Below are 26,808 nucleotides of genomic sequence, written 5' to 3'. Positions count from 1 at the left end.
CCAGAAAGCTGCCTGGCATGCTGCACTTGTAACAACACTTCTGAAATTCTGTATGCATAGCCCTGGGGCCCACTCAGCTCTCTGTCTCCCAGGGGTGCTGGCTTTTTGATGTCCACATTTCTGACTTTGCAAGGGTAATTCTCTTCACCAAGGGCCAGATCAAAAGGCGAAGGGAAGCCTGTCAGAAATACCTTAGAGCTGGGAACAAGAGCATATGTGAATGCTGTGCTGCCCTCACTCCCTCAGCACTGGTTCTTATGGATCTGATTTATCCCATGGAGTAGAAGGATATCAAAGAGCAGAATGCTCCCCCAAGTTCACAACTGTACAAACGGGTGCAAAGGAACAGGTGGGGAAAGCTCTCTTGTCCTCCGCTCTTACAAAAGGGTTTGGGTTTAGCCTTACATTTGCAACATCCACAGTTTCATTTTGCCATTAAATTCAGCAGAACTTCCATCTTGTTCGGCCTTCTCCCAGTCTCAGTGTATCTCTGCCCTCCTTGTACCTGTCTGAACTCAGTTGCAAGGCTGCTGGGGCAGAACACTTTTAAAAGTACTATACACATTTGGGACTCCAGTAAGTAATATCTACTCTCCTGCAGCCTTTGCAATGTTAAAGGCAGTGGTTGTAAAGTGTCTGGCACGAAAGATTTAAAGTGCATGGGAGGGCTCTGACTACTATAGTACAAACAGACAAAGAAATGAACCTCCCTTTCATGAAATGAACCTCCCTGCTGGCAAAGGCATGAGAGAGAGCAATGACATTGCTTGGATGGCTGTGGGAGGTGACAGTTTGCTTTTTCAAGGGAGTTTTAGATTTGGTAGGTTTTTTAACAGTGAAGGATCCAGAGCTGTGTCTTAAAATAATGATGGACCAGGAGATGGTCTGTCCTCAGGACAAGGGGGAAATGGATGTTGTGGACTGGTTTTAGATTTCTTCATTGAAATCAGGGCGAGTTTTATCACTTCAGTCCCAGAGTACACTCACCACCAGCAGGTCATTGAAGAGAAAAACTTCCCTCTGGTGAGCTGCCTGCTTCTGCACTTTGTTCACATCAGTCACTTCGTACAAGCGGCTGCAGCAGACCAGCCGGCGATGGGGCACGGACAGAACCTGCAGAAGACCCACAAGAGCATGCAGAGGCTGAGGGAGGTGCAACTGTGGGTCTCCCCCACCCTCAGCCTGTACAACCCTGCCCAGTGACAGCAGCACGAGCCAATTCTGCCCACTCTGCCCACTCAAATCATCTCCTCACCACCACTCCTCACCATCACTTTTCCTGATGGTGCAACAGCAGAGAGACCTATGCCTTTGTGATCTGGATAAATCAGAGGAGTGGCACAGGTTATAGGCAACCCTCTTGCTCACACCTCCTATCTTCATATACATCTGGCTTACAGTCACTGAGTGACTGCTCATCCTCTCTCACTCCACTGGACTTTTGCAGGTTTTCTGGACTTTGAGAAATTATTCTGCTCATTTTGGGTAAACAGCATGCATGATTTTGCACTAGAGATCAGTTACTGCTAAGAAGCTGTCTCTGCATTTGGGGGTCTCTTAACCCCAGCAATCCTTTGGGAACTCACTAGAGACAGATGGGGGAAATTGTTTTCTACCACTTTGCCTTCTGCTTCCTACACCCTCACAAGGCCTGGAAGTTTGAAACACTGCAGAGCTATCACTGGAGTATTGGCAAGCAAGACCTGCATTGGCAGGCAGGACCTGCAGTGAGATTCTTGGGCAAACAATTACTGCACTAGATACTGTAAACTCTGGCCAAGGAGATCCTCCAAAATTAGGAAAGAATGAGATAGCAAGGAAGAAAGTGTTTGGAGAAAAAGGAGTGAATTCATCAATACAAGCAAGGAAAGTATTATAGAAGAGGAGTAGGCGCATAGAGGAAAAAGGCAGAAAAGAGGGCAGTGAGGGAGGTGGGTGTGAGAGACGTGAGTGGGTGTCAGCGGGGATATGGGTGCTTACCGTTTTCATTCCAACTATGGACTTCTCCACTTTGGTGACATAAGTCACATGGTCCTCATTGGATTTTAGCTCTTTCTGCTGGATCCTCTCGTAGATCCCCACCACCAGCTCCCGTGGGATGTCAGCACCGTCATCCACCCCTGCCAAACACAGAAAATGTTGGGCAGGCTAGGCAGGGAGAAAAGGAAAGGGAAGAACCGATGGTCCCTGGCAGGTAACTACTGTCTCTGCACTGTGCAATGCTGGGAAGGCTGAAAGGAAAGAGCAATACTTCGCTTTAGGCTGTCTTCTTTCTTGCTCTAACACATCTAATGCACCAGCAGGAGCAAATGACATCTCTAAGGCCAATGCAGAAGATTTCATTATTCCATTGCTCTGCATGGTGGCTCCTTTCCATGTGTTCCCTAAGGTTTTATAGCCACAATTTCACATTCATATATCTTAGGCCACTCAGCAGCAACCCCTGCATTGATTTCACATCATCAGAAGTGCTAGATGTGGAGGAGATCTATGACGGGATTCAGCTGCTCTTCCTGCCAATGCAAGCGTCAGCTCTCCTGTTTGCTTGGTGGCCTCCACCATTTTCCTTCTGTGATGTCTCCTAGGAGTAATGCTTCCCCGTTATTCTATCTGTGATATCTCTGTCTTGGCCCTGTCCCTTTCCTCTTTTGCATCTCCTTAGATAACTCTTCAAATTTTGCTGTCTGACCCTTGCAGAGCCTCACAGAAAAGTTTTCTTTTACCTTTTCTTGATCCAAACACCACAAATTAAACTGCCAGTCTTTTCTCTGAACCAAATTCCTTCAGTTATTTTGTATTGATTTTCTCTGCTTTCCCTCCAGCTCCCTGGTCTGAGATGTACCACCCTGAGTGATGCAGGTGAGGAACTGCTGAGGAATGGAGAGGCATTGTCATCTCCTGGCTCCTTCATCCACATCCTTGCAAATATAGCCTGAATAATCTGTCTTTTTTCAAACACAGGCTGGTGAGGCTACTGACCTGGGCACTGGCCTGCAGGTGAGTCTGGGATGAACTGTCCCCCCTTATCTGTAATGGGGTGACATTCACTTGCTCTAGTGAGTTGTGGTGTGTTACATACTAGAGGTGAGTGATCCTTACGTTGGCTGAATTCATTGTGATGTGAAGTGGCAGATTTTCAAATAACTCTAAGTGAATATAAAAAACCCTTTTGAGTTAGCGCTACCAGCAGTAATACCAAAGGGAATGATGGCAGATATCAGCCCCATTCAGTATCTCAGGAAATAACTTGAAAGAGGGCCTCAGTGTCACGTTATATCAGTCTGAAGTGGATGACAAATTGGGGAAAGTGTGGGAGGCTGAGACACCACTTTCTGAACAGCAGCCATGACAAAGAAACAAGTCAAAGAACCCACAGAAGTTCAAAATCTAGACAGGGATTTACACTGGAAAAACTTTGAGGGAGCTTCATCTGAATTGCAGATGTGCAGTAAAAGACACTTGGAAGACGTCAGACCTTGGATGACCTAGGAGTGAACATGGCTGGAAAATTAGACAAGAATTTGGCTAGACATGATGTCAAAAAGGCCAAACAATACGAAGCTGCATTAGCAGATCTGAAAATAAGGAGGAGGCAATGGCTCTATATATGAATATGTTGTGACCACATATGAAAAAGTGCTTTTAGCAACCTATTACCAAGATGGGAAGGACTGACCTTGAAAAACAGAAGAAAATTGATTTGGGAAACTGAAGTATCAGAAATTGTGAAGAGGTAATGTATGCATGAACTCTGTCAGGCCTACAGTTACTATAAGTAATTGCAAGCAATTAAGAAGGGGAAGATTTAGCCTGAATAGAAGGAAAATGTGTTCATATATTCAAAGCAGCAAGGACGGGAAGGTCTTGTTTAGCACAATCCAGCAGGGTCTAAGAAGGATGGAGCTGAACAATAGGAAAATGTAATACAATGGACTGCATCCAAGCTGTGAGATCTATTAAAAGATGAAACCATCTCTCACGGAAAACGGCTGGTTTCTGAGAAGGCCGGACAGCTTTCTGCAGAACAGAAAGCTTAGATTTTCCCCTTCCCCAGCATTCTAGAAGACACCTCAAAGGGCCCTCCATGTGTAGCTCACAGGGTGCAGCAGTACCCCTGGAGAAAGGCAGCTCCACTAGGTTTTTGCTGCTTTCACCTAGGCAGAATTTAGAGCAACAAGAGGGCAAAAAAAATCGAAGCAAGACCCTCACCTCTCAGATTGCGAATGAAGTCCTCCAGCATCATCTTCCTGTCAGGCTTGATGTTGGGGCTGTACATGTCCGTATTGAGGAGGATGATTGCAAAGGCCAAGATGAAGATGGTGTCCGGGTTGTGAAACTGCTGGACCACATCTGGGTTACACATGCAGTATCTCTGGCTGCAGCAGGAGGGATGCACACATTTAATACGGAACATGGAAGTCCTCTGTTCCAGGGTGGCAATGGCTTAATCACAGGTGGATCCAATTCCTCCTTTTACTCCACCTCTCACGCAAATGAGAAGGACCCGACTGCTCTCTGAAGGCAGATTTACCCACCAATGGCTGAAGTAGGTGACTGAAACTTCAGCCTTCTTGGTCTTGGTCTTAAGGAACCCATTCTCTTGGTCTTAAGGAACCAAAAAACCAAGCAAGACTGGAGAGGACTACTGAGGCTGGTGTCACTATGAAAGGGTAATATAGGAGATGTCTATTCCAGCCTGCCTTGCTAAGGGCAAACCACTCCTCTGGATGCATCGAGGGAGCAACCCTGCAAGCCCCATTGCTGCTCTTCCTGTGAGTCACAGGGATTGAACAGGGAATCCCTTGCTGGCAGACATGTCAGGATTGGCCTCACTCTGGCCCTTTGTGCCCTTCATGCCACTGAATATCCGACAATGACAAGTCTCTGCTGCAGCAGTGGCACAGAGGTGTGTGGCACAGAGTGCCTTCAGAGGCACCTCCAGGACCACCTTCTTTGGAAGGGAGGTCCCTGGCTATTCGCTCCACAGCTGCTGCATGTTTTATGCCTTGGGTGTGCTCTATACTTCCACCTGATTGCAGCAGTGGGGCTGCAGGACTCATTCTCTTACCTGAAAGCCTCAATTAGCCGCTCGACCTTCTGCGCCTCCCCCTGCACACGGATGTGGGCCTGGAATTTCCGCAGGGCTTCGTCCAGCTCCATGCCAGAGAAGTCCATCTCGTCCACCACGCAGCTGTGGGAAGGGGACACAGCCTTCATCAGCACCTCTTCCCACAGAGGACTCTAGGCAGACTCCTTCACCACAGTGCCAAGGCTCAGTCCCCAAAGAAAATACCATGGGAGAGGCCCTGGGACATCACTATAGCTGCCCAGACCATACTTAAAATGGGCAGTAATTTCAGACAAGTGATTCCTGCATTCTACAGCAGGTGAGAAATTCTTGTGCCGAACCATACATATATATGCGCATGTGTGTATGTATATATACCATGATATATATATTATACCATATACAGCACATACACAGCATTTACATATACATATACAAAGAAAGCATACATATATGTATTGATATTTATCTGTATCTATATAGATACAGATATCTAGACATTTATATTGACATAGATATTTAGACACCTATATCAATACCAATGTCAATATAGATATAGCTCCATCTATTTCTCCCTTTCCTATCATCTGGCAATCATTCACACGTTGTCCATTCCTCCCTCGCTCTCAGCACATGCAATTGTTCACTACCCACTTATCCATCTTTCTCTTATCTCTATTCACTGGGCTGTTCCTGCACTTGTCCTCTCCTCACCTTCCATTCTGTCCAGTATACATCCTCATTTGCAACCAGCACCACCTTCACCACTCTTCACTCCCACTCAACCACTGCAGCAGCAACGTTCGTTATGTCTTTAAAGATCAGAGACAGCTCAGAGAAAATAGGAAATGGTAGCTGTTTTACACAAATAACTCTGCAACATCAGCCGGCTTGTAACATCAAGGCTGGGTAAAATTCTGCCCATGTAGTCAAACACCAGGACTCCTCAACAATTCATTCTGTCCAAACTGATACTCATTTTATACATTTCTACCAATTCCACACAATCTTTTCCATTTCCACCATACTCCAGTGCCATGCTTTCCTGTTATCTGGTAGAAATCCTTCACCTCATACATCCGGTGTTGCTTTTCCTTTTACAGTGATACACTGCACGCTGGTAATTCATAGACAATTTAGATACCCAACGAAGGGGATGAAACCTCTTTTGTTTCCCACTAAGATATTCTCATCTTATAAAAGTCCTCCTGTTAGTCTCCAAAACCTACTACTACAGTTCTTGCTGTTTGGATTAGTCAAATAATCTAATTGTTCTTAGTGCATGATATTTTGGTCATTTGTAATGACAACACCTTCCCCATGTGACGTTCAGCACATTTTGTTGGCATATTCCTACTTTTTGTGTCCAGGTCATTACCGAAAGCATTAATCAAAAGACTAGACTCAGAAAACTCTGCTCATAACCTCCCTTAGGCCCAACTTCCCATTTCAGCAGAGTATGTAGGCACTAATGTCTGCATCAACCAATTCTCTCCCGCATTTACGATTCCTCTCCTAATTTCTCTCTCTTCTACTCTCAACTAACAATTTCTCATGTCAAATGCTTTGCTGAAGTCTAGAATTACATTCTGCATGTCCCTTGACTAGAAAACCAGTTATTTTAACAAAGACAGACATTGAATTAATCTAGTCTCCACTGGCTTTGTTATGTACCATTTACCTTTTCCCATCTGCCATTATTCTTTCCCATAAATAAGTAAGTCCTCAAAGCTGCCATTCTATCTGACAGACCAAGAAATTTGCAGGTGTCAAAATCCTGTTTTCCTTAAGCCTTCCTTAACTACAAAGTTACTAATTTCCTAATCTTTACTCATATGGCACCACCTGGACATTAAAATTGTATTAAGAATTCAAGGACTTCATATTTTCTGCTTCTATATACCTTGGATGCTAATTCTGTCTCTTCCCCACCACTCTCACCCCGCTTTTATCTCATCTTCTGCATTGTGTTTGGTTTGCTTTCTCATGTTGCAAAGGATAAACTGACCCCAAATTTAGGGTTAGGAGGAAATTTTCCCCAAAACAGGTTTTCTGGGACTGTATGAGTAGTAGTACAGGGAAAAGAGAGGGGGAGTGGATTAGCTGCCATCTGGATCATTCAATTTCCTAGGATTATCTGGAAATTTTACTAAACAAATCTCTGCTAATAAAGGGATGTGCTGTCATCAGTTTCTTCTTCTTTCTTTCTGGAAGTGACAAACTGGAGATCTGTCTGTTGGTCTTTTTCTATAGCGCTGCAGCTTGCTCAAGGCTGTTGGGAAGTCTTTTGTGAGCTAGGCTGCTGAATACCGTGTGCAGCCTTGCTAGAACAAAAATCAATTGCATGATGCCTCAAATGGGTGAGAGACAGGGTTCAAATTCTCAGAGATGTCTCTCCATTCCCCTGTTGAGTCAAGAGTTGAGATATCATTGTTTAACTGGAGGGACACACAGAGAATAGCTTACCAAGAGCTCTGGCTGAACACAGAATGTTCAGTACCTTCTAAAGTTGAAGTTGTTACAACCTCAACTAGGAAATGCGGGCTCTTTCCCTGCACAAACTCCATATAATCAAAATGTAGGAACAACTGGTAAGGTGCAAGGACAGAGAATCAATGGGGCTGCTTTCATAGGAAATATTACATGAAATCTTCTTTTTCCTTTCCAAGAGGTGGACTGCAGAAACACTCACAAATGGTTTCCGGCAACAGCAAAAAACTTCCTCCACTGCCTCTTTCGTTTGTTATTTTTATTTTTCTGATACTTATACTCAAATGTCCCTTGGGTTGACATCAAGGCATTCTGCTTCTTGGAATTTATCTTTGACAGTAAGAAAAGTTTTTCTCTGGTTAGTTGTTATCGTGTTCACAGCTGCAACCACCTCTGCAGTTGTACCTTTGTTATTATTTTTTAATCTTTTCCAATGCGTGATGTTTGTCAGCGTTGACCCCAATGATTTTGCTGTAACTGTCTGCTTCCAGACGTGTGAATGCAGAGTCTTTGCATACGCCAGTGAGACCTGCTAAGGTCACCCTAGTAACCCCAATCCACCAGCACTAACTCATGTATCTTTCGCTCCCTCCCTCATTGATCAATCCTTCCCCCTCCTCACAGGCTGCTCTAACATGTCGTCCCTTTTCTGTACAAATCTCAAATAATAAAGTCAATGCCCTTAATACAGAAAGCATCAAGCCTTTATTAGGACAAGTAGGGCAAGGCAGCTGTTTATATCTCTTTTCAAACTCAAACAGGCGTTGCTACATGAGTTATGTTCAGCTTCTCCTTTGAGAGTTTCTTTCACAGAATGAGAGATGCAGGTTTGCTTTGTAAATTCTAAAATGAACTCCTGGGAGTCTCTTCCATTTGTCTCTTGGCCCAAAGAAGGGTGCCTCCCACCCTGCTTCCTGAGAAAAGTTGACCAGGCAGAAAGGACAGGTTAGGAAGAAAGTCTGACGCAAGCAAAGTCAGCCTGAGCTTGCATTTGATTTATCTGACAAAGCTTGTGCCAAAGGTCTGAGGAATAGCTCCTAGAGGAGCCATGAGGTATGCTTCTACTTTCTGCTGCTAGACAGACAGTAGAAAGAATGGTTGGATCATAGTGGTCTGACATTTTTTGTAAGCAAATTTGACACAGCAAAGTCCATTCAAAGAGCCAAAGAGCCTTGTGCCATGGGGCTGCCATGTTCCTGCTCCTCTTCTAGGTGGCTGCCTTACTTGACCTCAGATTCCTGTACAGACTCCTCTTAACTTTCCGAATGCACTGTGGTGCCTATGTCAGAGCTCCCCTGAAATGCAATGCAACTATTCTTTGTGAAACCAGAGCAAAGAGGTCTTTTCTTTCCAAGGTAGAGACCCTGGAAGCTGACATAGGATATCTTGGCAAGTATACTGCAAAAAGTACATTGACCTTGTCAGCCTCCAGAGCTGCAATGTAAAAGGCAGTGTAACCATATGCATGATGGAGGTGTCTCTCCCCACAACCAGGTTTGCCAATGTAAGAGACAAAGCTTGAGGTGAGAGTGGATGGCTCTCTGCATTAAAAGAATAAACTAGCAGCTTCTGTGCATGTACCAACACCAGTGCTGAGTTCATTTTTCCACAAACAGCAGAACGCCTCTGAGATGCCTATTCCAGGACCACCAGGAGGCATGAAGGGTAACGAAGCAGGGGCAGAGTAATCACCTTATAAAATCTCCTCCTGTTTCAACTCCTTCCTCCCCACAGACTCGTAACAAGCCATGTGAATTGAGCTCACAGTGCATCCAGAGGTGCATTCAGACCAGTACCCGCAGGGGTAGGACTTTCAATGTTTGGATCATATTGCTGAAGGAAAAGTGCTGACACCCTGCCTAATAAGGTGGTGGAGTTTGGACACTCTTGTGTCACCTGGATACATGGGGAGCTTGGTCTGTCCTGAGGCATTCAGCAGACAGGCAACTCACAACTGCAGAGAATTGCATGCCAGGTACCAGGTGCCAGGACCAAAGGGTGCTCTCCTAGTTGGATCATTTTGCTGAGCCATAACCTCTGTGGTGGCCATGCCGCCTCCTAGGCAGCAGGGCGTAGATCCCCCCAAAAGGGGGTGGACATAGTGGCATCAGAGCTGCAAGGATTTAGCACAAGGTTAAGCATGGCATAAAAGCCTTGTGGCGAAAGGGTTCAGTGAAGGCAGGAAGCAGCTGTATCGTGTGGGGCTGGGATCTGCTCACCCAAGCATAATGACCTATTTTCCAGCTTTTCCGCTCAGGTGACAATGCAGCAAGAGCTGGGCTGCAACTAAAAGCGTCTGTAATGAACCTGCAGACCACGCTCAGGGAGGGAGCAAGGTGGGAGGCAGCCAGATGGAAAGTTTAAAACCACGAGGCACAAAGACATTAATAAAAAACATCCCTCTTCTCAGCTTCCCTAACCCTACGAGCTTTCTAAGGATGAACGAGGCTTAGGGTGGACGGCAGAGGAAGAGCTCAGCTCCTTGTGAGGAGGCTGCCCTGCACGTGTTAATTGAGGCTCACAGAAAGAAGAGTGAACAGGACTCACTGATTCCTTGCAGCAGTGGGCATGGGCATGTGTCCCAATCCTGCTTTCCAGGCCCTCCCTGTGTGAGGGTATTCTCTACAATGGAGACCACGGCCCACACCAGTCTTCCCTTTCTGGAGGATGCTGCACTACATGTATTGCCTGTTTTTTTCTGGGTCTGAGTCACGCCTACTTGCCCTCCCAGGGTTGTTGGTAGCTCACATGGCTACTCACTTGGGCATCCACTCCTTCCTAAGTGAGAAATTGCCTACTGTACTATGACTTCGACCAGAACCACCTCCCAAGGTAGAGAGCTGTTCCCTCTTCAGGCACGCCGGCCGTGCAGGGGAGGGCTCTGCCCAGCCTTCACCCTCCCCTCCAGGGGACATTGGGAACCCTTGTCCCCGGAGGGACAAGGGAAAACACTATTTTCCTGGGAACCTAGGTATGGTAAGGCTGCACCTTCAGCCTTTGCAAGCCTGGTGCGGAAAGCTGCACTTGTTCACAAGTTTGATCTGTGCCACAGCTCTGCCTGCAGCAGGAGGTCAGAACTGCCTAACGCGTTCTTCCCTCTGTCCTGTTTCCATCACTTCCTTATCTGTTGCTCCACAGCACAAGCTGCAGCACTGCGCTGCTCAAACCCTCCTGTAATGCAAGTGTCTTATTGATCCTCTGTAATGCCCTCAGTGAGAACGGGAACGGAGGCTAGTTTGGGCTAACCTGTCAAGTTCACTCTGACAGCCCAAGAGGAATCTAACACTTCTTTGAGAGACAGTCTCTTTGCTGGGCTCCCAGCTCTGCGCTTACAGTCCTAAGAGCAGCTTTTCTCCCCCTGACTTCCCATGAGAGAAAGAGAAGACAATACACACTTGTCAAGACAGGAGAGCTGCTCACCCACAGGGAGAGTGTGTCTAACAGCAACTTACAGTCTAACACCAACCAGCCCCCAACTCAGCACGGTGTCTCCTCTGCTTGAATCCCTGCCTTTCTCCTCTGACAGCAAATGCACCAGGACAGCCACTTCTGCACTTCCAAGTCCCACGACCTGAACACAAACCACCCAGTACCAGCAGCACAGCTGACTTCATTCATGGCCTCCCTCACATTATCCCCTTCATGAATGAAATATAAATGGAAGCAATTCCTGAGTCAGAAACAGGTGGAGGGGAAGAATGAACTAAAGTGAAGGGAAGCATGAATGAAGGAGAACAAAAGCAACAAATAAAGACAGAATGAAGACTGTACATAAAGAAATAAACAATACATCTGAGCATCTAATACAAAAGAAAGGAATGAAGAAAGGATGCAAGAATGATGGTATGTCTCATTTTAAAAATACGTGTTAATGCCTTGGGCCTGGCTTTTTCAAAGTAACAACATGACTTTTCAGCAGTACTTGCAAAGTAGATTTGATAAAAACTGCTCAGCACCAGATCAGTGCCCAGGATACCTCTTTACAGCTGTATTCCCTGGACCAGTAGACATTGAAACCCTGGGGTAGGTCCCCAGTGACTCCTCGCGGCTGGCTGCAGGGCAGGCTGTGGAAGCAGACTTCCCGGAGAAGAGGCTGGATCTTACCGTGAGAGGCTGGATCACAGTGAGTGGTTGTTAATGTGGGATTGGTGGCTCAAAATTGGTTACAGATGGGATTTATCTGTATGATGATTTTATGTTACATCCCCTGTAACATAAAATGCCTAAAAGCTGTATGTCCAGATTAAACTAGCACATTGAGAAAAACAACGGTCTAGAGGGACCTGTGTCTCTCCATTTACTAAAGGAATTCATAAATTGATAGAAGACACTAAATTTGGTAGTGGCTAACAACAGGTGAGATAAATCCTGCTTTTAAAGACTGAATCCTTTTCTGCAAGAGAAATGACATACTGCATCACTGTAAACAGATAGGCTTGAACAGTTTAGTGTTATCAAAGGATGTGTGCCAAGTATAGTCAGATACTGTTGAAAATCCCCTGCTCTCTCCCTTGTTCCTCTGGCTAGCGTGTATAATTACTTGTGAGTTATCCAGACACCTTTTCTGGGTTCCAAGAAAATCAGTTAAAGGTTGAAAGATAGAGTAGGAGGATGGAAGGGAGAATATAATTTCAGGGCTTTTAGGCACTGGGCATGCAGCTGTGAGAAGGCAAAATAGCATACCAAAGTGCTCAATCCTCATACCATGCTTAACCCTCGCCCCCCCTGCCTGGGTACATAAGAGGCTTTGCGACCAGCAAGGCACTTCTCTGCGGTTTTGCATTTACTAGGTGGGCAGTAAAGAGGGATCATCTTCACAGTGCCAAATGCCACTGTGCACTCCTGAGCTCTGTTGCCTGACTCCAGGAATAGGCAGTGGTTGGCTTGTTTGTCAGTCAGCACAGCTTTAATACCTATGTAAACCAAGAGAAGTTTGCAGAATATAGACTTAATGGCTGGACTTACAGCTGAGTCTGGAGTTTGTAACCTGGGCAGCTCTGCCCCTCCTCCAAATGCACAAGGGAGGCTGACACTTTTGCAGATGTTTTAAAAGCTGTCCTATTATTTATTCATGCAGTTGGGTTAATTCAACCTGGTTGCAATAAAAACAATGCTTACAATACACAATTCTAACACAATTTTTCATATCAAGCGAAAGCTAAACTAACACAGCAAGTGGCATCAATAATTGAAATTGCTTTTGGGAGGGAGAAGATGGGCCAGGAAAGCTCCAGGGCCACGTCGTGGACATGAAAGATGAGAGACAACTGCCCCTGCACGCAGGCTTGCTCACTGCAGCTGCTCAGTGCCTGTTCAACAACTACTGCCTGCTCATGGCCACCCTGCCTGGGCATTTGAGCTTCCCAGGACCAGCAGTGCCTATTCTTCTGCACTTGTGGGCCACAAAAATGACTGTGGAATTAGGCATATTGTGCAGAAGCTACTGTAGGAGCTATCCTGTCTGCCACATGGTCGCCAGGAAATACCCCGCACCCTAACATTGGCTTACTAAGTGTGGGTATATATGGGGACTGCGAGACAGCCCTTGTAGAGTCTATTCTCCCAACCTGTGCCAGTGTTCCTGAGCTAATTTGATTGGAGTTGGATGGGGAATGAGAACCAGACTATGTCTTAGACAGTTCTAGAATGCCAAAAGGTCCTTAAGCTGCCTCTGCTCCCACACAAACAGCTCAGAAGTTGTGACTAGCCCTTGAGCTATAGTGCACTGGAAATGCCAGCACACTATACTACACTGCTATCCCTCTTCTTCCTGCAGCATGGATGGGAAAAATACCCAGGATGATAATCCTGGGTCAGAATTTCTCTTGTTTCCATGCATGTCACACCACTGGGTGTGCAGTCATTACCCATCCAGCTCTCACAAGCACTTGATGAAAATTTGCTTGCAAAACCCAACAACCATTGCTATCCCCAAGCTCAGAACTGACACAGGAAGAGAGTAAAAGTACCTGCAAACAGCACAGCTACAACCAGCTCTGTGTGTGTTTTTCCTTCCCGCTTTAAAACATTTTCTGTATATTTTACGTTTACTTTTATTTTTGCCTTTAAGGAAGACAAATCAGCAATTTACTGTGAAGAGGGGATGGCAGCATGGATTGTTAGTGCAAGAACATCGTCTGTTGCTTGGAGAGATCAGACACAGGTTTGAACCCCGAATTCAGACCCAGTTTCTTGACATATGTTCACGTACACACAGGCCATGTCCAAGATATGTCCACGTACACACAGCCTCAATAGCTCAGTTCCCATCTGGCCTGGATTGAGGTAAAACAGAACCCATTTTCTGTTTTGTAATTTTACTTTTTAGCTGGGCCTCTTCTAACTGACTAAACTCTGAAATTAACAGCATATTGTTCAGAAACTGTTCACTCTGAGAGTGATAAGACCTGATTATACCAAGGAACGGTATGCACAGAGGCTCTTGCTTAGACTTATTGCTATAACAACCAAGGTCAGCTAACTTTGCTGCTTGCCCCGTTAGAGGGTTGGAAGCGGAGAAGCGTAGAGGGGTCCCACCTGCTGGGAGGAGCAGACAGGACAGGTGACCCAAAACTGAGCAACAGGGTATTCCATCCCATATGCATCACGCTCAGTATAAAAGCTGAGGGATCAAAGGGGCAAGTGGCTCGCTCTTTTTCTTCAATGGCTGACATCCGAGGACCCTGCCTGTTCGTCTGCCTTTGATCCCGATCTGAGCACTCCTGACTCCAGATCCAGAATTCAGCTCCTGTTCATTGCTGACTCCAGTCTGGGACTTGCCCTGTGTCTGCTGGTGACGCGATCATCATCCTGGGAGCTGGGTACGGTTTTGTATGTATTGTATACTTTTTTTTTTATTTTCTCATTATTTCTTATTTCCTTATTTATTTTTTTTTTCATTAAAGTAGTTTAGTTCTTTTTCTAAACTCATAGATCTCCTTATCTCTTCCTCTCCTATCTGAGGATAGAGTGGGTGAGGGCCATCTGTCATTCTGATTGGCCAATCCGGCCAAAACCATGACACCATCTTTGAGCCTTGCTTTCTACATCTGTAAATAGGATGGCAGGGTCACTCTTTCTTCGAACACTTGGAGTGCTACATTGAGAAGTGCAGTGGAAACTAAGAGTAATGAGCATGATGGAGTAGGGCCACCTGCTTTAATGGCCCTCCTACAACATGGAGGAGGCAGGCAACTACAACACAGCAGCTCCTGGGCATTGAGTCTGGGAGGCAGACACCAAGCTTTGCAATAGGGACTGTTCCCAGGACCTGCTGACTACAGAGTTTGTAGTCACATGTGAGGCAGAAGAACATGGTCATTTGCCGGGATGCTGGCAAATTTAGGACTACAAGGAAGTGCCAGCCTATTGCTATTGCAATATTTCCCTGTCTGTGCAGAGGCAAGGTTTGGACTTCATCAGAGTATCTGTCAGGGGAAGCAGCCCACACATTGCTTGGTGGAGAAAAAGAGGCAATTACTTTTAATTGTAGCTCTCAGCATGAAGAGACTGGAGAGAACATGTGTCTCGTTGCTGGCCAAATCAATACCCATACAGTATATTAAAAAAAGAGCTGGACCAAAGGTCAGGTACTTGCAGCAATAAGCAGCAATTTCAGCAGGAATGAATTTTGAAATTTGTGCCCAGATTTGGCTCTTGAACTGGCATCCTCCAGTCTTTCCCTGGAGTAGAAATAGTGTGTGTATTGGATTTAGCATTCCATTTGGCTTGGTTCAAGAGAAGCCACTGCAAATTCAAGGGAGATAGATAGAAAACATTTTGGAGAATGGGAGAATATAATAAAGGATCAAGTGCAAAGGACTTCCTGCCTAATGGAAAGGCTGCTCTTACTAAGAACCGTGCTTTTGCCTAATAAAAGAAACGACCCAGCTGAGTGCTGGTCATCCCTTGAAACAGGTCTCTGAACAACCTTTTTGCCCCCTGACTACACACATCGCATCACCCTGCATGGCAACCCTCACATTCACACTCTGGTGCAAACTCGCCCTGCTTTCACTGTCCCTGTTCCTGACGTCCCCTCGGAAATGAAGGCTCATCTTAGTTCCCCAGGCCTATCTTTGCAAGAATGCCTGTCATCTTGGACAACGCTCAGATAAACAGGTAAGATGCTTTCCTTCCCAATAATTCAGACCCTGATCCTGTGACGCTGGGCGCTAACAAGTTAGCAAAGGTTACAATACGGAAGGCAGAGCAACAGGCAGGTGCTGAGGTAGTATAGGTGTCAGATATTCACAGGATTTTGTAGCCCAAATTGCAAGACTTGGAAGAGAAGTGTAGGCTGAGAGATGCATGGCTTGTGCAACCAGGAGAGGGCCATGGTGAGAGAACTGAAGGGAACAATCCAGCAAAGGCAGCCACCGAACAGAAGCAGGGAGGAAACCTGAGATCTTGCTCAGAAAAGGGTCAGCTCAGCCCATTGGAGTTTTTGGAGTGTGGGTGTTCCTCAGTGCTCTGTGACTGCAGAGGTAATGATAAACCATTAGTAGCATGCTTCCTCATGCAGGCCTCTTCATTACCACAAACAGGACCAACTCCCCTCTTATTACCCCCGTAATGCAGTTGGACAAACTGAAAAGGTCACCCATCTCAAAACTTGACAGAAATAGAACCAGGTGTGGAGCCAGCATTCGCTGCTCCCCTGCTGGTCTCGCAGCAAGGAGCAGATATTTTTCCTCCTCTGCCTCTCTTAGTACTTCCCAGAGAGCATCAGAGGTGCTTTATCTGGATGGGGTGAGACCCCAGTCACAGAGTTTCCCAGCCACAGAACTTCCCAGCATCACTAGTCCTACCACACAACGGTGCTGAGCTCCCGCTAGATGATTGCAGGCCCTCTGAGGAGAGACTGAAATGAAAGAGCTGCTGATATTAAGGGGGAAACACGTTGCTGGGAAATGCACTGAGAGGTGTCAAATAGAGAGGGGGGACGGTGAATTTCCTGCAGAGGGGGGATGGAAGCGCATGGAGGATGGGGTGCTTGCTGGTGCAGCCAGGGTCAGAGTTGGCTGGCAACTCCTTTACAGTGCAGGGAGGAGGGGAAGTTTCCACACTTACTCCAGGACGTCCCTGTTGAACTGCTTCTTGCTGTTACCCAGGAACTCCCCAATCATCTGGCGGCTGAGACCCTTCCGCTGGAGCAGGAAGTGTGCCACCCCAATGGGGGTGTCCGGGATGAAGCCTCGGGAGATCAGGAACTGGATGCCTTTGTCTGGGTTTCTGAAAGGGAAGGACAGAGACATGGTGAGTTTGCATGATCTCATTGAGGCATTATTGCCTCTGCCTGACCTCATGGCTTGCAGCAATGCAGACCCCATTATGTGCATGGGCTCCTATGAGTTCCTGTGTGTGGCAGGGTTGACATTGGTGGGGGGCAAGGAAAAGTCACTTGGGGGACTCCCTCCCAGTTGCCGCTAAGGACAATCAGATGCCATGGGACATGTCGTGTCGCTTGTAGCACCTGCTGTCACCTGGTGATCACAAGTGCCATACCACTGCTACAATGGACCCTGCTGCACAATACCAGTCACATCAGTGACTCTCATGAGGACATGATTAGACTGTGTGTCCCACACAGACAGCACAAGAAATATCAGTACGTTCAGCTGCTCCAAATGCAACCCACAGAGAGCTCCCCCCAGGAGCTGAGAGCTGGGCACGTGACCCTTTGCTTTAGGGGAGCTGGGGTTGCACCTTCTGTAGGGCAGACAAAGGCAAAAATGTGACAGTGGACAGCATTAGGAGACATTGCTGCCAGGGACTATGGGCAAATGAGGCTCAAGACAAGGGGGACGACCAAAGGTGGGCATTTTTCCTGCATCTCTTTTTCATACATTTTTTAGTGCTCAGTGTTGAGTGACACTTTCTACCTTCCTCACCTGAGCCTGATGCTGGCTGCCTGAACGGAAATCCCATGCTCAGATTTGCTTATCTCTTCCTCCGCTCCCCCCACCTTTGGCTGTATTGTTCTTCCCTTCTCTATTGATTTACCCCCTCAGGCAGAAATCTCTGTGTGTGGGTGGATGAGAGCACGCACCTGGAGAATGCCTTGTCAGAGCTGGGAGAGAGCTGAGAGCAGCTCCCAGGCAGAGGGCTTTTCTCCCTCCATGGCTGTGAGTGCCTCTCCGAGAGCAGGCCTGGTGCTGAGTGGGCCTGACTGCCTTGTTGTGGGAGGGATTTTCTGCTTCTTACTGCGCCAGTGTCTGTGCCCGCATATGCAGCTCCTGGGGGGGGGTGGGTGGGTAGCGCGTATCTCAACAAGCACACATTTGCGTGTGTCTATGTCCTGTACATGCAGATTTCTCTTGCACCATACATGTCCATCAGAGACCCTGTGTCTGCACATTTTGCCTTTTTCCTCATGTCTCCTGTGAGCACACATGCTCCTATGTATCCTGGGAGTGTCTGTGAGCCTATGAGTGGTGCCTGTCCCACAGTACAGGCAGGAATGAGTGTGTATGTGTGTATTGTGCAGGAGGTTTTCTTCCTATATTTCAGTCTGCCCCACTGAAGGGTGTCTGTCATGATGCACTCCTGCTGAGGGGAATTAGTGCAACACCAGGAAGATTTCCACATTCCTTTGGTTCTCTGAGCTGGTGAGATGGAGAGGAAAGAGGGTAGCTTCTTCATGAAGGGATGCCGTATTTCCATCATTAACCCAAATTCAGGGATTTTTGTCAAGGCTCAAGGAGTGAGTTTGCTCAGGCAGTTTCATGGGGTGAGGAAAGGATAGCATGAGATCTTAGAGCACGTGAATGCATGATATGCACAGGCACAGACTGTGACACTGTCAGGTGGTGAAGGATGTGGGTGAGCAACATATGTCTAGCTTTAGGGGGATCGGCATTCAGGAGAATGGTCTGCTCCTTACAGGGGCCTCATGGATACAAAAAAGTAGGCAGGCTTGAAATAGTTCTGCTTACTCTGCAATGGAACAAAGGAAATATCCTGGGCAGCGTGACATCCCTAGGGAGAGTGGCTGGGAGAACAAGTCGGCCCATGACATTTATGAACAGGAGAGCTGCAAGATCTGATATTGAAAAACCCAGGCCTTCTTCAGGGAAAAGCAACAATGTATCGTCCGTATTATCACACAGATCTCCTGGTTCACCTTTGAAGAGCATAGGCAAAGTTCTCTGCTAAGTGCAGAGGTCATATGGTCAGGGATAAAGCCAAGTTAAGCAACAGAGATTCATGAAATACACCTCCACCTGCACACTTTGGTATTTGGTGAGGGACAGGATGGTGTTCACAGCACAAGGGTGATCTCAGCTACACTGGTGTGACTCCAAAGCCACTGGACTGAATGTGGATTCACTCCAGAGGAGCTGGGAGCTGAATGTGGCCAGAAAAAAACAGCTCACACACTCACACAGATGTGCAGATTTCAGTAGAGATGGCACACGTGATGCAAAAGGATGTAGGATAAAACAGTCCGGCTGTGACAGCCCTCCTGCACTGCCTAGACTATAACTCAAATATACATGCATACACTATTCTTTTGCTAACAGCAGCCTTTCATCATTTTTTCCCTGAATTCAATTTGTTCCCCACAAAATCCTGATAGCAATACAGCACCTCTGCCACTGAACACTTGCATATATATCCCATGTACTGCAGCATGCGGCTTTTGCCCAGATGTGCAGCAGACAACTCCAATTCCATCTCTCCTGAGCCTGGTCCCTGCTATTTTCTTTAGTGTTGCAGGGGTGTTAAGCACAGCCAGCAAATGCTGCGGGATTCCTCACGTCCTGCTGGCTTTCCCTCTGCCCACGCAGCCAGCTGCCCACACACACTGAGTTATTACAGCAGCGCCGCATAATGAAGCACTCTCCATTCCAGGGATTCCACCCCCTCACTGTAGAGTGGGGATGGGGAAAGTGCCACGGCAGCGCAGCATCAATGTGCTCCCAGGGGCCTGCTCTGAGCCAGAGTGCTGCTTGCTGAAAAGGCAATGCAAGGCTGGATAGACTATGGCAGACGGTGCTAGCAACTGGAGGCTTTCAGCTCTTGGTCCAGGGGACTGGTCAGCAAAAAGGATGTGTGCACATGCAAGCATGGCCTCAGCTCCATGACCTGCGGGATGGTGCCCACATCGCAAATCCTACAATAGTAAAATGGTTTCTTGCTGGAAATTGACAAGGAAACCAGCAACCAAATAAGATCAGAAAGCTGAATGGCCTTCCCAGCCCCTTGGATGGAGGTGCGCTACAGTGTCACAAGGGGAGCCATGTGGCCCTTAATCCTGCTCAGAGAATAAAACAAAGGCTTCATTCCCCAAAGCTAACAGGTCATAGAATCATAGAATGGTTTGGGTTGGAAGGGACCTTAAAGATCACCTAGTTCCAAGCCCCCTACCCTGGACACGGACACCTCCCACTAGACCAGGCTGCTCAAAGCCCCATCCAGCCTCGCCTTGAACACTTCCAGGGATGGGGCATCCACAGCTCCTCTGGGAAACCTGTTCCAGTGCTTCATAGTGAAGAATTTCTTCCTAATAGCTAATCTAAATCTACCCTCTTTCAGTTTAAAGCCATTATGCCTTGTTCTATCACTACATGCCCTTGTAAAAAGTCCCTCACCAGCTTTCTTGTAGGTCCCCTTCAGGTACTGAAAGGCCACAAGGTTTCCCCAGAGCCTTCTCTTGTCCAGGCTGAACAACCCCAACTCTCTCAGCCTGTCCTCATAGCATAGGTGCTCCAGCCCTCTGATCATCTTCATGGCGCTCCTCTGGACTGGCTCCAACAGGTCTATGTCCTTCTTATGTTGGGGGCCCCAGAGCTGGACATAGTATTCCAGGTGGGGTCTCACAAGAGCAGAATAGAGGGGCAGAATCACCTCCCTCGACTTGCTGGCCACGCTTCTCTTGATGCAGCCTAGGATGGCTTTCCGGGCTGCAAGCTCACATTGCTGGCTCATGTTGAGCTTCTCATCAGCCAACACCCCCAAGTCCTTCTCCTCAGCGCTGCTCTCAAACCATTCTGTGCCCAGCCTGTATTTGTGCTTGGGATTGCCCTGACCCACATGCAGGACCTTGCACTTGGCCTGGTTGAACTTTATGAGGTTGGCACAGGCCCACCTCCCAAGCCTGTCAAGGTCCCTCTGGATGGCATCCCTTTCCTCCAGCGTGTCGACTGCACCACACAGTTTGGTGTCATCAGCAAACTTCCTGAGGGTGCACTCAATTCCTCTGTCCATGTTGCCAACAAAGATGTTTAACAGCACCAGTCTCAACACTGACTGCTGAGGAATGCCACTTGTCACTGGTCTCCATTTGGACATTGAGCTATTGACTGCAAATCTTTGGGTGCGACCATCCAGCCATTTCCCTGTCCACTGAATCTTGTCTCTCCAATTTAGAGACAAGGACGTCATGCAGGACAGTGTCAAAAACTTTGCACAAATCCAGGTAGATGACATCAGTTGTTCTCCCTTTAGCCACCAACACTGCAACGTTGCTGTAGAAGGCCAACAAATTTGACAGGCACAGTTTGCCCTTAGTGAAGCCATGTTGGCTGTCACAAATCATCTCCTTATTTCCACATGCCTTAGCATGGTTTCCAGGAAGAGCTGCTCCATGATCTTGCTGGGCACAGAGGTGAGACTGACTGGCCTGTAGTTCCCCGGGTTTTCCTTTTTTCCATTTTAAAAAATGGGCGTTATGTTTCCCTTTTCCAGTCAGTGGGAACTTCATCAGACTGCCACGACTTCTCAAACATGATGGATAGTGGCTTAGCAATTTCATCCACCAGTTCCCTCAGGACCCACAGATGCATCTCATCAGGTGCCATGGACTTGTGCACCTTCAGGTTCCTTAGATGGTCTCAAACCTGACCTTCTCCTACAGTGGGCGGTTCTTCATTCTCCCAGTCCCTATCTGCGACTTGGGAGGTGTGGCTAGAGCACTTACCAGTGAAAACAGGCAAAAAAGTCATTGAGTACCTCAGCCTTCTCCATATACCAGGTAGCCACTTCTCCCGTTTCCTTCTAGGGAGGGCCCACATTTTCCCTAGTCTTCCTTTTATCTCTGACGTACCTGTAGAAGCTTTTCTTGTTACCCGTGACATCCCTGTAAAAATTTAGTTCTCTCTGGGCTTTAGCTTTCCTAACCTGCTCAGACAATTTCTCTGTATTTCTCTCAGGGTACCTGTCCTTGCTTCCACCCTCCCTAGGCTTCCTTTTTGTGTTTGAGTTTGTCCAGGAGCACGTTGTTCATCCAGGCCTCCTGGCATTTTTGCCCAACTTCCTCTTTGTTGGGATGCATTGCTCCTGAGCTTGGAGGAGGTGATTCTTGAATATTGACCAGCTTTCTTGGGCCCATCTTCCCTCCAGGGCTTTATCCCATGGTACTCTACCAAGCAGATCCATGAAGAGCCCAAAGTCTGCTCTCCTGAAGTTCAGGGTAGTGAGCTTACCATGTGCCCTCCTTGCTGCCCTATGGATCTTGAACTCCACCATTTCATGGTCACTACAGCCAAGTCCGCCCTTTACCTTCACATTCCCCACCAGACCCTCCTTGTTGGCGAGAACAAGGTCCAGCATGGCACCTCCCCTCATTGGCTCCTCTATCACTTGGAGAAGGAAGTTATCATTAATGCATTCAAGGAATCTCAGGGATTGCTTATGCCCTGCTGTGTTGTCCCTCCAACAAATATTGGGATGATTGAAGTCCCCCATGAGGACCAGAGTTTGTGAACATGAGGCTGCCCCTATCTGTCTATAATGGGACTCATCTGCTTGGTCTTCCTGGTTGGGTGGTCTGTAACAGACCCCCACTGTAACATCGCCTGTCCCTGCCCTCCCTTTAATCCTGACCCATAAGCTCTTGGTTGGCTCCTCATTGATCACCAGGCAGAGCTCCATGCACTCCAGCTGGTCCTTGACATAGAGGGCTACACTCCCCCCTCATCTCCCCTGCCTGTCCTTCCATTCCAACACTCCAGTCATTGAAGCCATCCCACCACGTCTCCATGATGCCACTAAGATCATAGCCCTGCAGGTGTGCACGTCTCTAGCTCCTCTTGTTTATTCCCCGTGCTACGTGCATTTGCATAGAGGCATTTAAGTTGGGCCCCCGATGAAGCTAATTTACTGGCTGGAGTGACTGGAATTCCTTTGTGCTGCACTCCAGGTGCTCTCCTGCTGAACTGTGATCCTCCTCCAGGCTCTGGGCATCTATTGCTGGCACTGGCATTCACACTGGATGTGGGATGGATTGAGGTTCCATCGGGTGCCTCCATACTTTTCAGAAGAGAGTCACCTACTACTTATCACCTGTCACCTTTTCTTAGTTGCCCTGGGGAGCAGATCAGGCTGCCTTACTCAGCTCCAGTGTCTCTCCTCAGGTGACTGGTCTTTCCTCTTCAGTCTGCAGAGCAGTGAAGGGGTTCTGCAAGGGCACTTCAGGCTTCAGGGGAAGTCTCTTCCTCCCGATGGTCCTTGCTGTTGCAAGCCTCCATTCTTCTGCATTATTGGCCCCCCTCCCTTCTGTGTGTGCTGGTGGGGGAGTTTTTTGTTGCTTGGCTGTGGGTTCACTGCAGACTGCAGTGGTTTTGGTTGTTTGGCTATGGTCAGTTCCCTGCCTCCCTATCCTCCAATGTTTTGTCAAGAAAACTGAGCCTTACAGGTTACCGCACATTATTTCAGTAGATCGTTTCAAGGGTGCAGGAGAGGTCTGGCTAGGAAGTTGTGTTTTGGAGTTCCACGTTAAGTCTTCTATCCCACAGGGACCTTCAGATCACTGAAGGGAGGATGGCAGAGCTGCTTCCCCAAGACAGACCTGGTGCTGCTAATATGTCACATGAATGTGTGCCAGGCAGACTAGTGAAGGAGGAGAGGCCAGGAAAAAGCATTTTCACTCCTGCTTTATCTTCACATCAGTGTTCATGTCGACTGTGCAAGAACCAAAGGAAAACGCATTGGGTGGAGGGACTCCTGCCAAGCACAGCTGAGAATACTGAAACATTTAGTAGCAGAGCTGTGAGCCCCATGTCCCCTCCAGAAGTACACCTATCCCAACACAAACACCAAAACATCTGGGTGGACCTGGAATTATACCATAATCAACCCCCACCTGTGTTTGGTGCCTACCTTCTCTCATTCCAGCGTTCTTGTGTTCATCAGGCAAATCTGTGTGCGCCCAGAGCCTGACTTTGATGTATAAACATGGACCCACCTGTTAGCAACCTGATCTTAGAGCTAGTAAAATGACCTCCTCAGTTCTGTGAGAGTTCCAAATCTGTCTGCTCTAACATCACTTCAGTTCTGGATGCAGTCTGAGCCCAGCCCTAAAATTCTCTCTTCCAGGTTCCTGCCTCCTGGAGTCCACAGCCTCCATGCTACACATACATAAACCCTGTGCATTGCCCTCTTGTCTGTGCAAAACTTCTGCCTAGGATTGCATAATCTTTAGTCTTCACTCTCACCAAAAGGCCCATGCTAATGTGTGGCAAAACATTCTTCTAGTATGAGTGCATTACATCCCCAGCATCTTCATCAGGGGACTCAAATGGAAACCAAGACAGCGGAAGATAAGTGTGTGATGATGGAGCAAAAACCAGTATTTCTCATGGCTTGCTTTGATGAGAAAAGTCTCATTGAAAGGCAACGAGCAAATCTAAAGCTCCTTATAGCAGTTCAGATGCTTTCTGCCAATCCAAAATAGACTATGTGTGACCCCTTCAGTTAACCTCTTCTGACGGTAATCTCTGGGCTGCTCTGCTTCTGCTTTCACACCTACAGACTTTTCATAGGATATCAGACTCAGATGTGTGAGAGACTGAGATGACTAAACCTGGTCTGTCAGGTGAAAATCTACCCAAATACCATAAGGAAAATGACAGCCGGAGCACTGATACCGGGCTAGCCAAGCTCAGCTCTACTTCCCTTCACTTGGGAATGCTCCATGTTAAGTAACCAGGGCTGGGTTTACATCCCCAGCTATCCTTGTTCCTTTGCAACAGAGTGGAGCAGGAACCTAGATCCCAGGCTCAGCTGGTGGATGCCAAATGGTCAGCAACTGGGACTGAAGGTTCAGAATTCAGGAGAGCATGAGCACTACTCATGGGGCACTGGGCTTGCTCCTCTGTTAGGCAGATGATCAGGACAGCACTTGGGGGACTTTAGGAAAAAAGCTTCTGGGCAGCCAACTCGTGCTCTGCATTGCATACCCAGATGGCCATGCCCTTGAATACAAAACAACTTCCCCAGATATGGATCTAGACTAAGAGCTTGCTGTCACCTGTTCTTGTGAGGCATGAAATAGGCTGGGAAACACGAAAGAGGAAGAGTCACTTACATATTAAAGAGGTTCAGCCCAATGCGGTAGAGGCGCTTCCTCATGGTGTCTGTGGAAAGTGTGGGGGACTTGCAGCTAGCTGGATTCTCGCAGTGGTACCTTGGGAGGCTGAGGATCATGGCCTGCAGTGCTTCTTTTGAGGACACCTCAGAGGCTGACTTGGCTGAAGTGGAGGTGCTGCTGCTGCTCAGCTGCTCTGAGTTGTCTGCATTCTCAGACTCAGAGCCTTTGCTTTGCCCCATCTCGTTGCTAGCATCAAACTGGAGCTTCTGCACTGACATCTGCCCAGGCTCAGCACTGCTGTCTCCTGTGCCATTAGTACTGACATTCACCTCGGTGAGAGTGTGGCTGTTCTGGAGAGCTCCGGATTCAGGTAAGCTCTCTGGGGCAGATGGTGGTTCACTGGCTTCTCCCTCCCCTTCTCCTGGGCTTTCTTCAGCCTTGGTAGCTTGAGAGAGCCCAGCCTGGCCATTGCTGCTGAGGCAGTTTGCCATGGACACCGAGGTAGACGATGAGACAGAGATGTTCTTGTTGTCAATCTGGACTGTGACGTCTCGAAAAGCCATCATAAGAGTGCTGCTGCTCTTGGGTAGGGTATCTGGCAGGAGCCCTTCCTCCTTCTCCTTGTCTTGCAGCTCAGCTTCTAAGTCTTGGTTTGGCTGCATTGAGCTGGCACTGAAGGTCTCCCTTATCTGGTATGAGCCCCCATCTTGCAGTGAGCACATGGTCTTCAGGCTCCAGGTGCTGAGGGCATCATCAATAGACTTGGCCAGGGACTGAACTTGTTCTGTGAAGGAGTCCTCCAGCTCGGTCAGTGCTCCACTGATGGTGGCTGGCAAAGATGGGGACCTCACCAATGGGATGCCCACAAAGTTGTACCCCTCCACTAGGGCTTTCTCAGCGGAGAAGCTTTCCGAGTTCTGGACCCGGACTTTCCTCAGAGAGATGCGGCGTGGCATGCGGCTCTCCAGCAGTGAGTTGCGGATCTTCTCAAAGTTCTTGCTGAGCTGGTACTGACGGAAAGCAGTCTGGATGGTGCAGGCTGCCCTTCGAGATACCAGGTGACCTCCGTATTTGTGCTCTAACATTTCGATCTGAAAGACATACAAACAGGAGAGGTTATTTTTTGCTAATTGACTTCTGATGGCTTTCTGTTACACCAGTTCCTACACTGATTAGTGAATAATGACTGTCAGAGGAACTTCTAACACCGAATTAGCTTTTTCCTGCACTGCCAAGCCCTTGATTTCAACATAAGGCCCCCCTTAGGGCATCACAGGCTAAAGCATCAGTACTGTGAGCTTCCTCACAGCTGTAACATGATCTTGCCTCTTCCTAGAGCATCACTCATACAAGCTGGAGCCTGGAGTTGCGCTTCCCTTGCAGACCCACTTCTGATGGCCTTTAGGGCACGTTCATCACTGCAAATACAGCGTTTCAGCAACGTGTCTTCCTGGTCAGCAGTGCTCTGGTAATGTCAAGCATCATCCCTTGTCTCAGAGTGTTGCTAATGCTCCTCCTCTCCTTAGTCACCTCAGGAAATACTCTCAGGGAAAGGAGAAACCATTCAGAAAAAGGAAAGAAAAATTAATTTTTAAATGCAAAAAATGCTGGCTTGATCATAGGAGCTAGTGAGAAACATCAGCTTCCATAGAAGTTAGCAGAGGCTGGGTTTGTTCAGTGTCTTTTAAAAAGCACTCTGAATCCCAAAGTGTGTTCCTTTCTGATACCTGAGTTTTTCAGGTGTCAGACAGCAGTGAAATAAAAACTACCCAAGAAAAGGAACACTCTCGGTTTTGAAAGGTAAAAAATTCGGATTTTAAATGTTGAGACAAGATATTAAGAACAAGTAGAAGTAGGAGGATTTACTCCTTCCTGAGCTGGTAACAACACATATGTAAATACATACACATACAGCTAAGTGGCATCTCAACCGGCT

At 47.5% G+C, this 26,808-nt stretch overlaps 1 protein-coding gene across 7 annotated transcripts in view; it reads right to left on the bottom strand.

Moving 5' to 3' along the window:
- The window catches only part of IQSEC3 (IQ motif and Sec7 domain ArfGEF 3), a 106,754-nt gene that overhangs the window by 6,828 nt on the left and 73,118 nt on the right, over positions 1 to 26,808 (bottom strand). For all 7 annotated transcript variants that reach the window (XM_074583640.1, XM_074583652.1, XM_074583630.1 and 4 more), the window contains 6 exons: positions 24,870 to 25,963; positions 16,631 to 16,792; positions 5,069 to 5,191; positions 4,210 to 4,376; positions 1,981 to 2,120; positions 988 to 1,113 (listed from right to left, as the gene is read on the bottom strand). In XM_074583640.1, coding sequence (XP_074439741.1) covers positions 988 to 1,113; positions 1,981 to 2,120; positions 4,210 to 4,376; positions 5,069 to 5,191; positions 16,631 to 16,792; positions 24,870 to 25,963 — 1,812 coding nt within the window. The remainder of the gene's footprint in view (positions 1 to 987; positions 1,114 to 1,980; positions 2,121 to 4,209; positions 4,377 to 5,068; positions 5,192 to 16,630; positions 16,793 to 24,869; positions 25,964 to 26,808) is intronic.

The sequence above is a fragment of the Larus michahellis genome, chromosome 1 (genome assembly GCF_964199755.1).
Source record: "Larus michahellis chromosome 1, bLarMic1.1, whole genome shotgun sequence".
Lineage (NCBI taxonomy): Eukaryota > Metazoa > Chordata > Aves > Charadriiformes > Laridae > Larus > Larus michahellis.
This window is presented reverse-complemented; position numbering and strand designations above follow the sequence as displayed.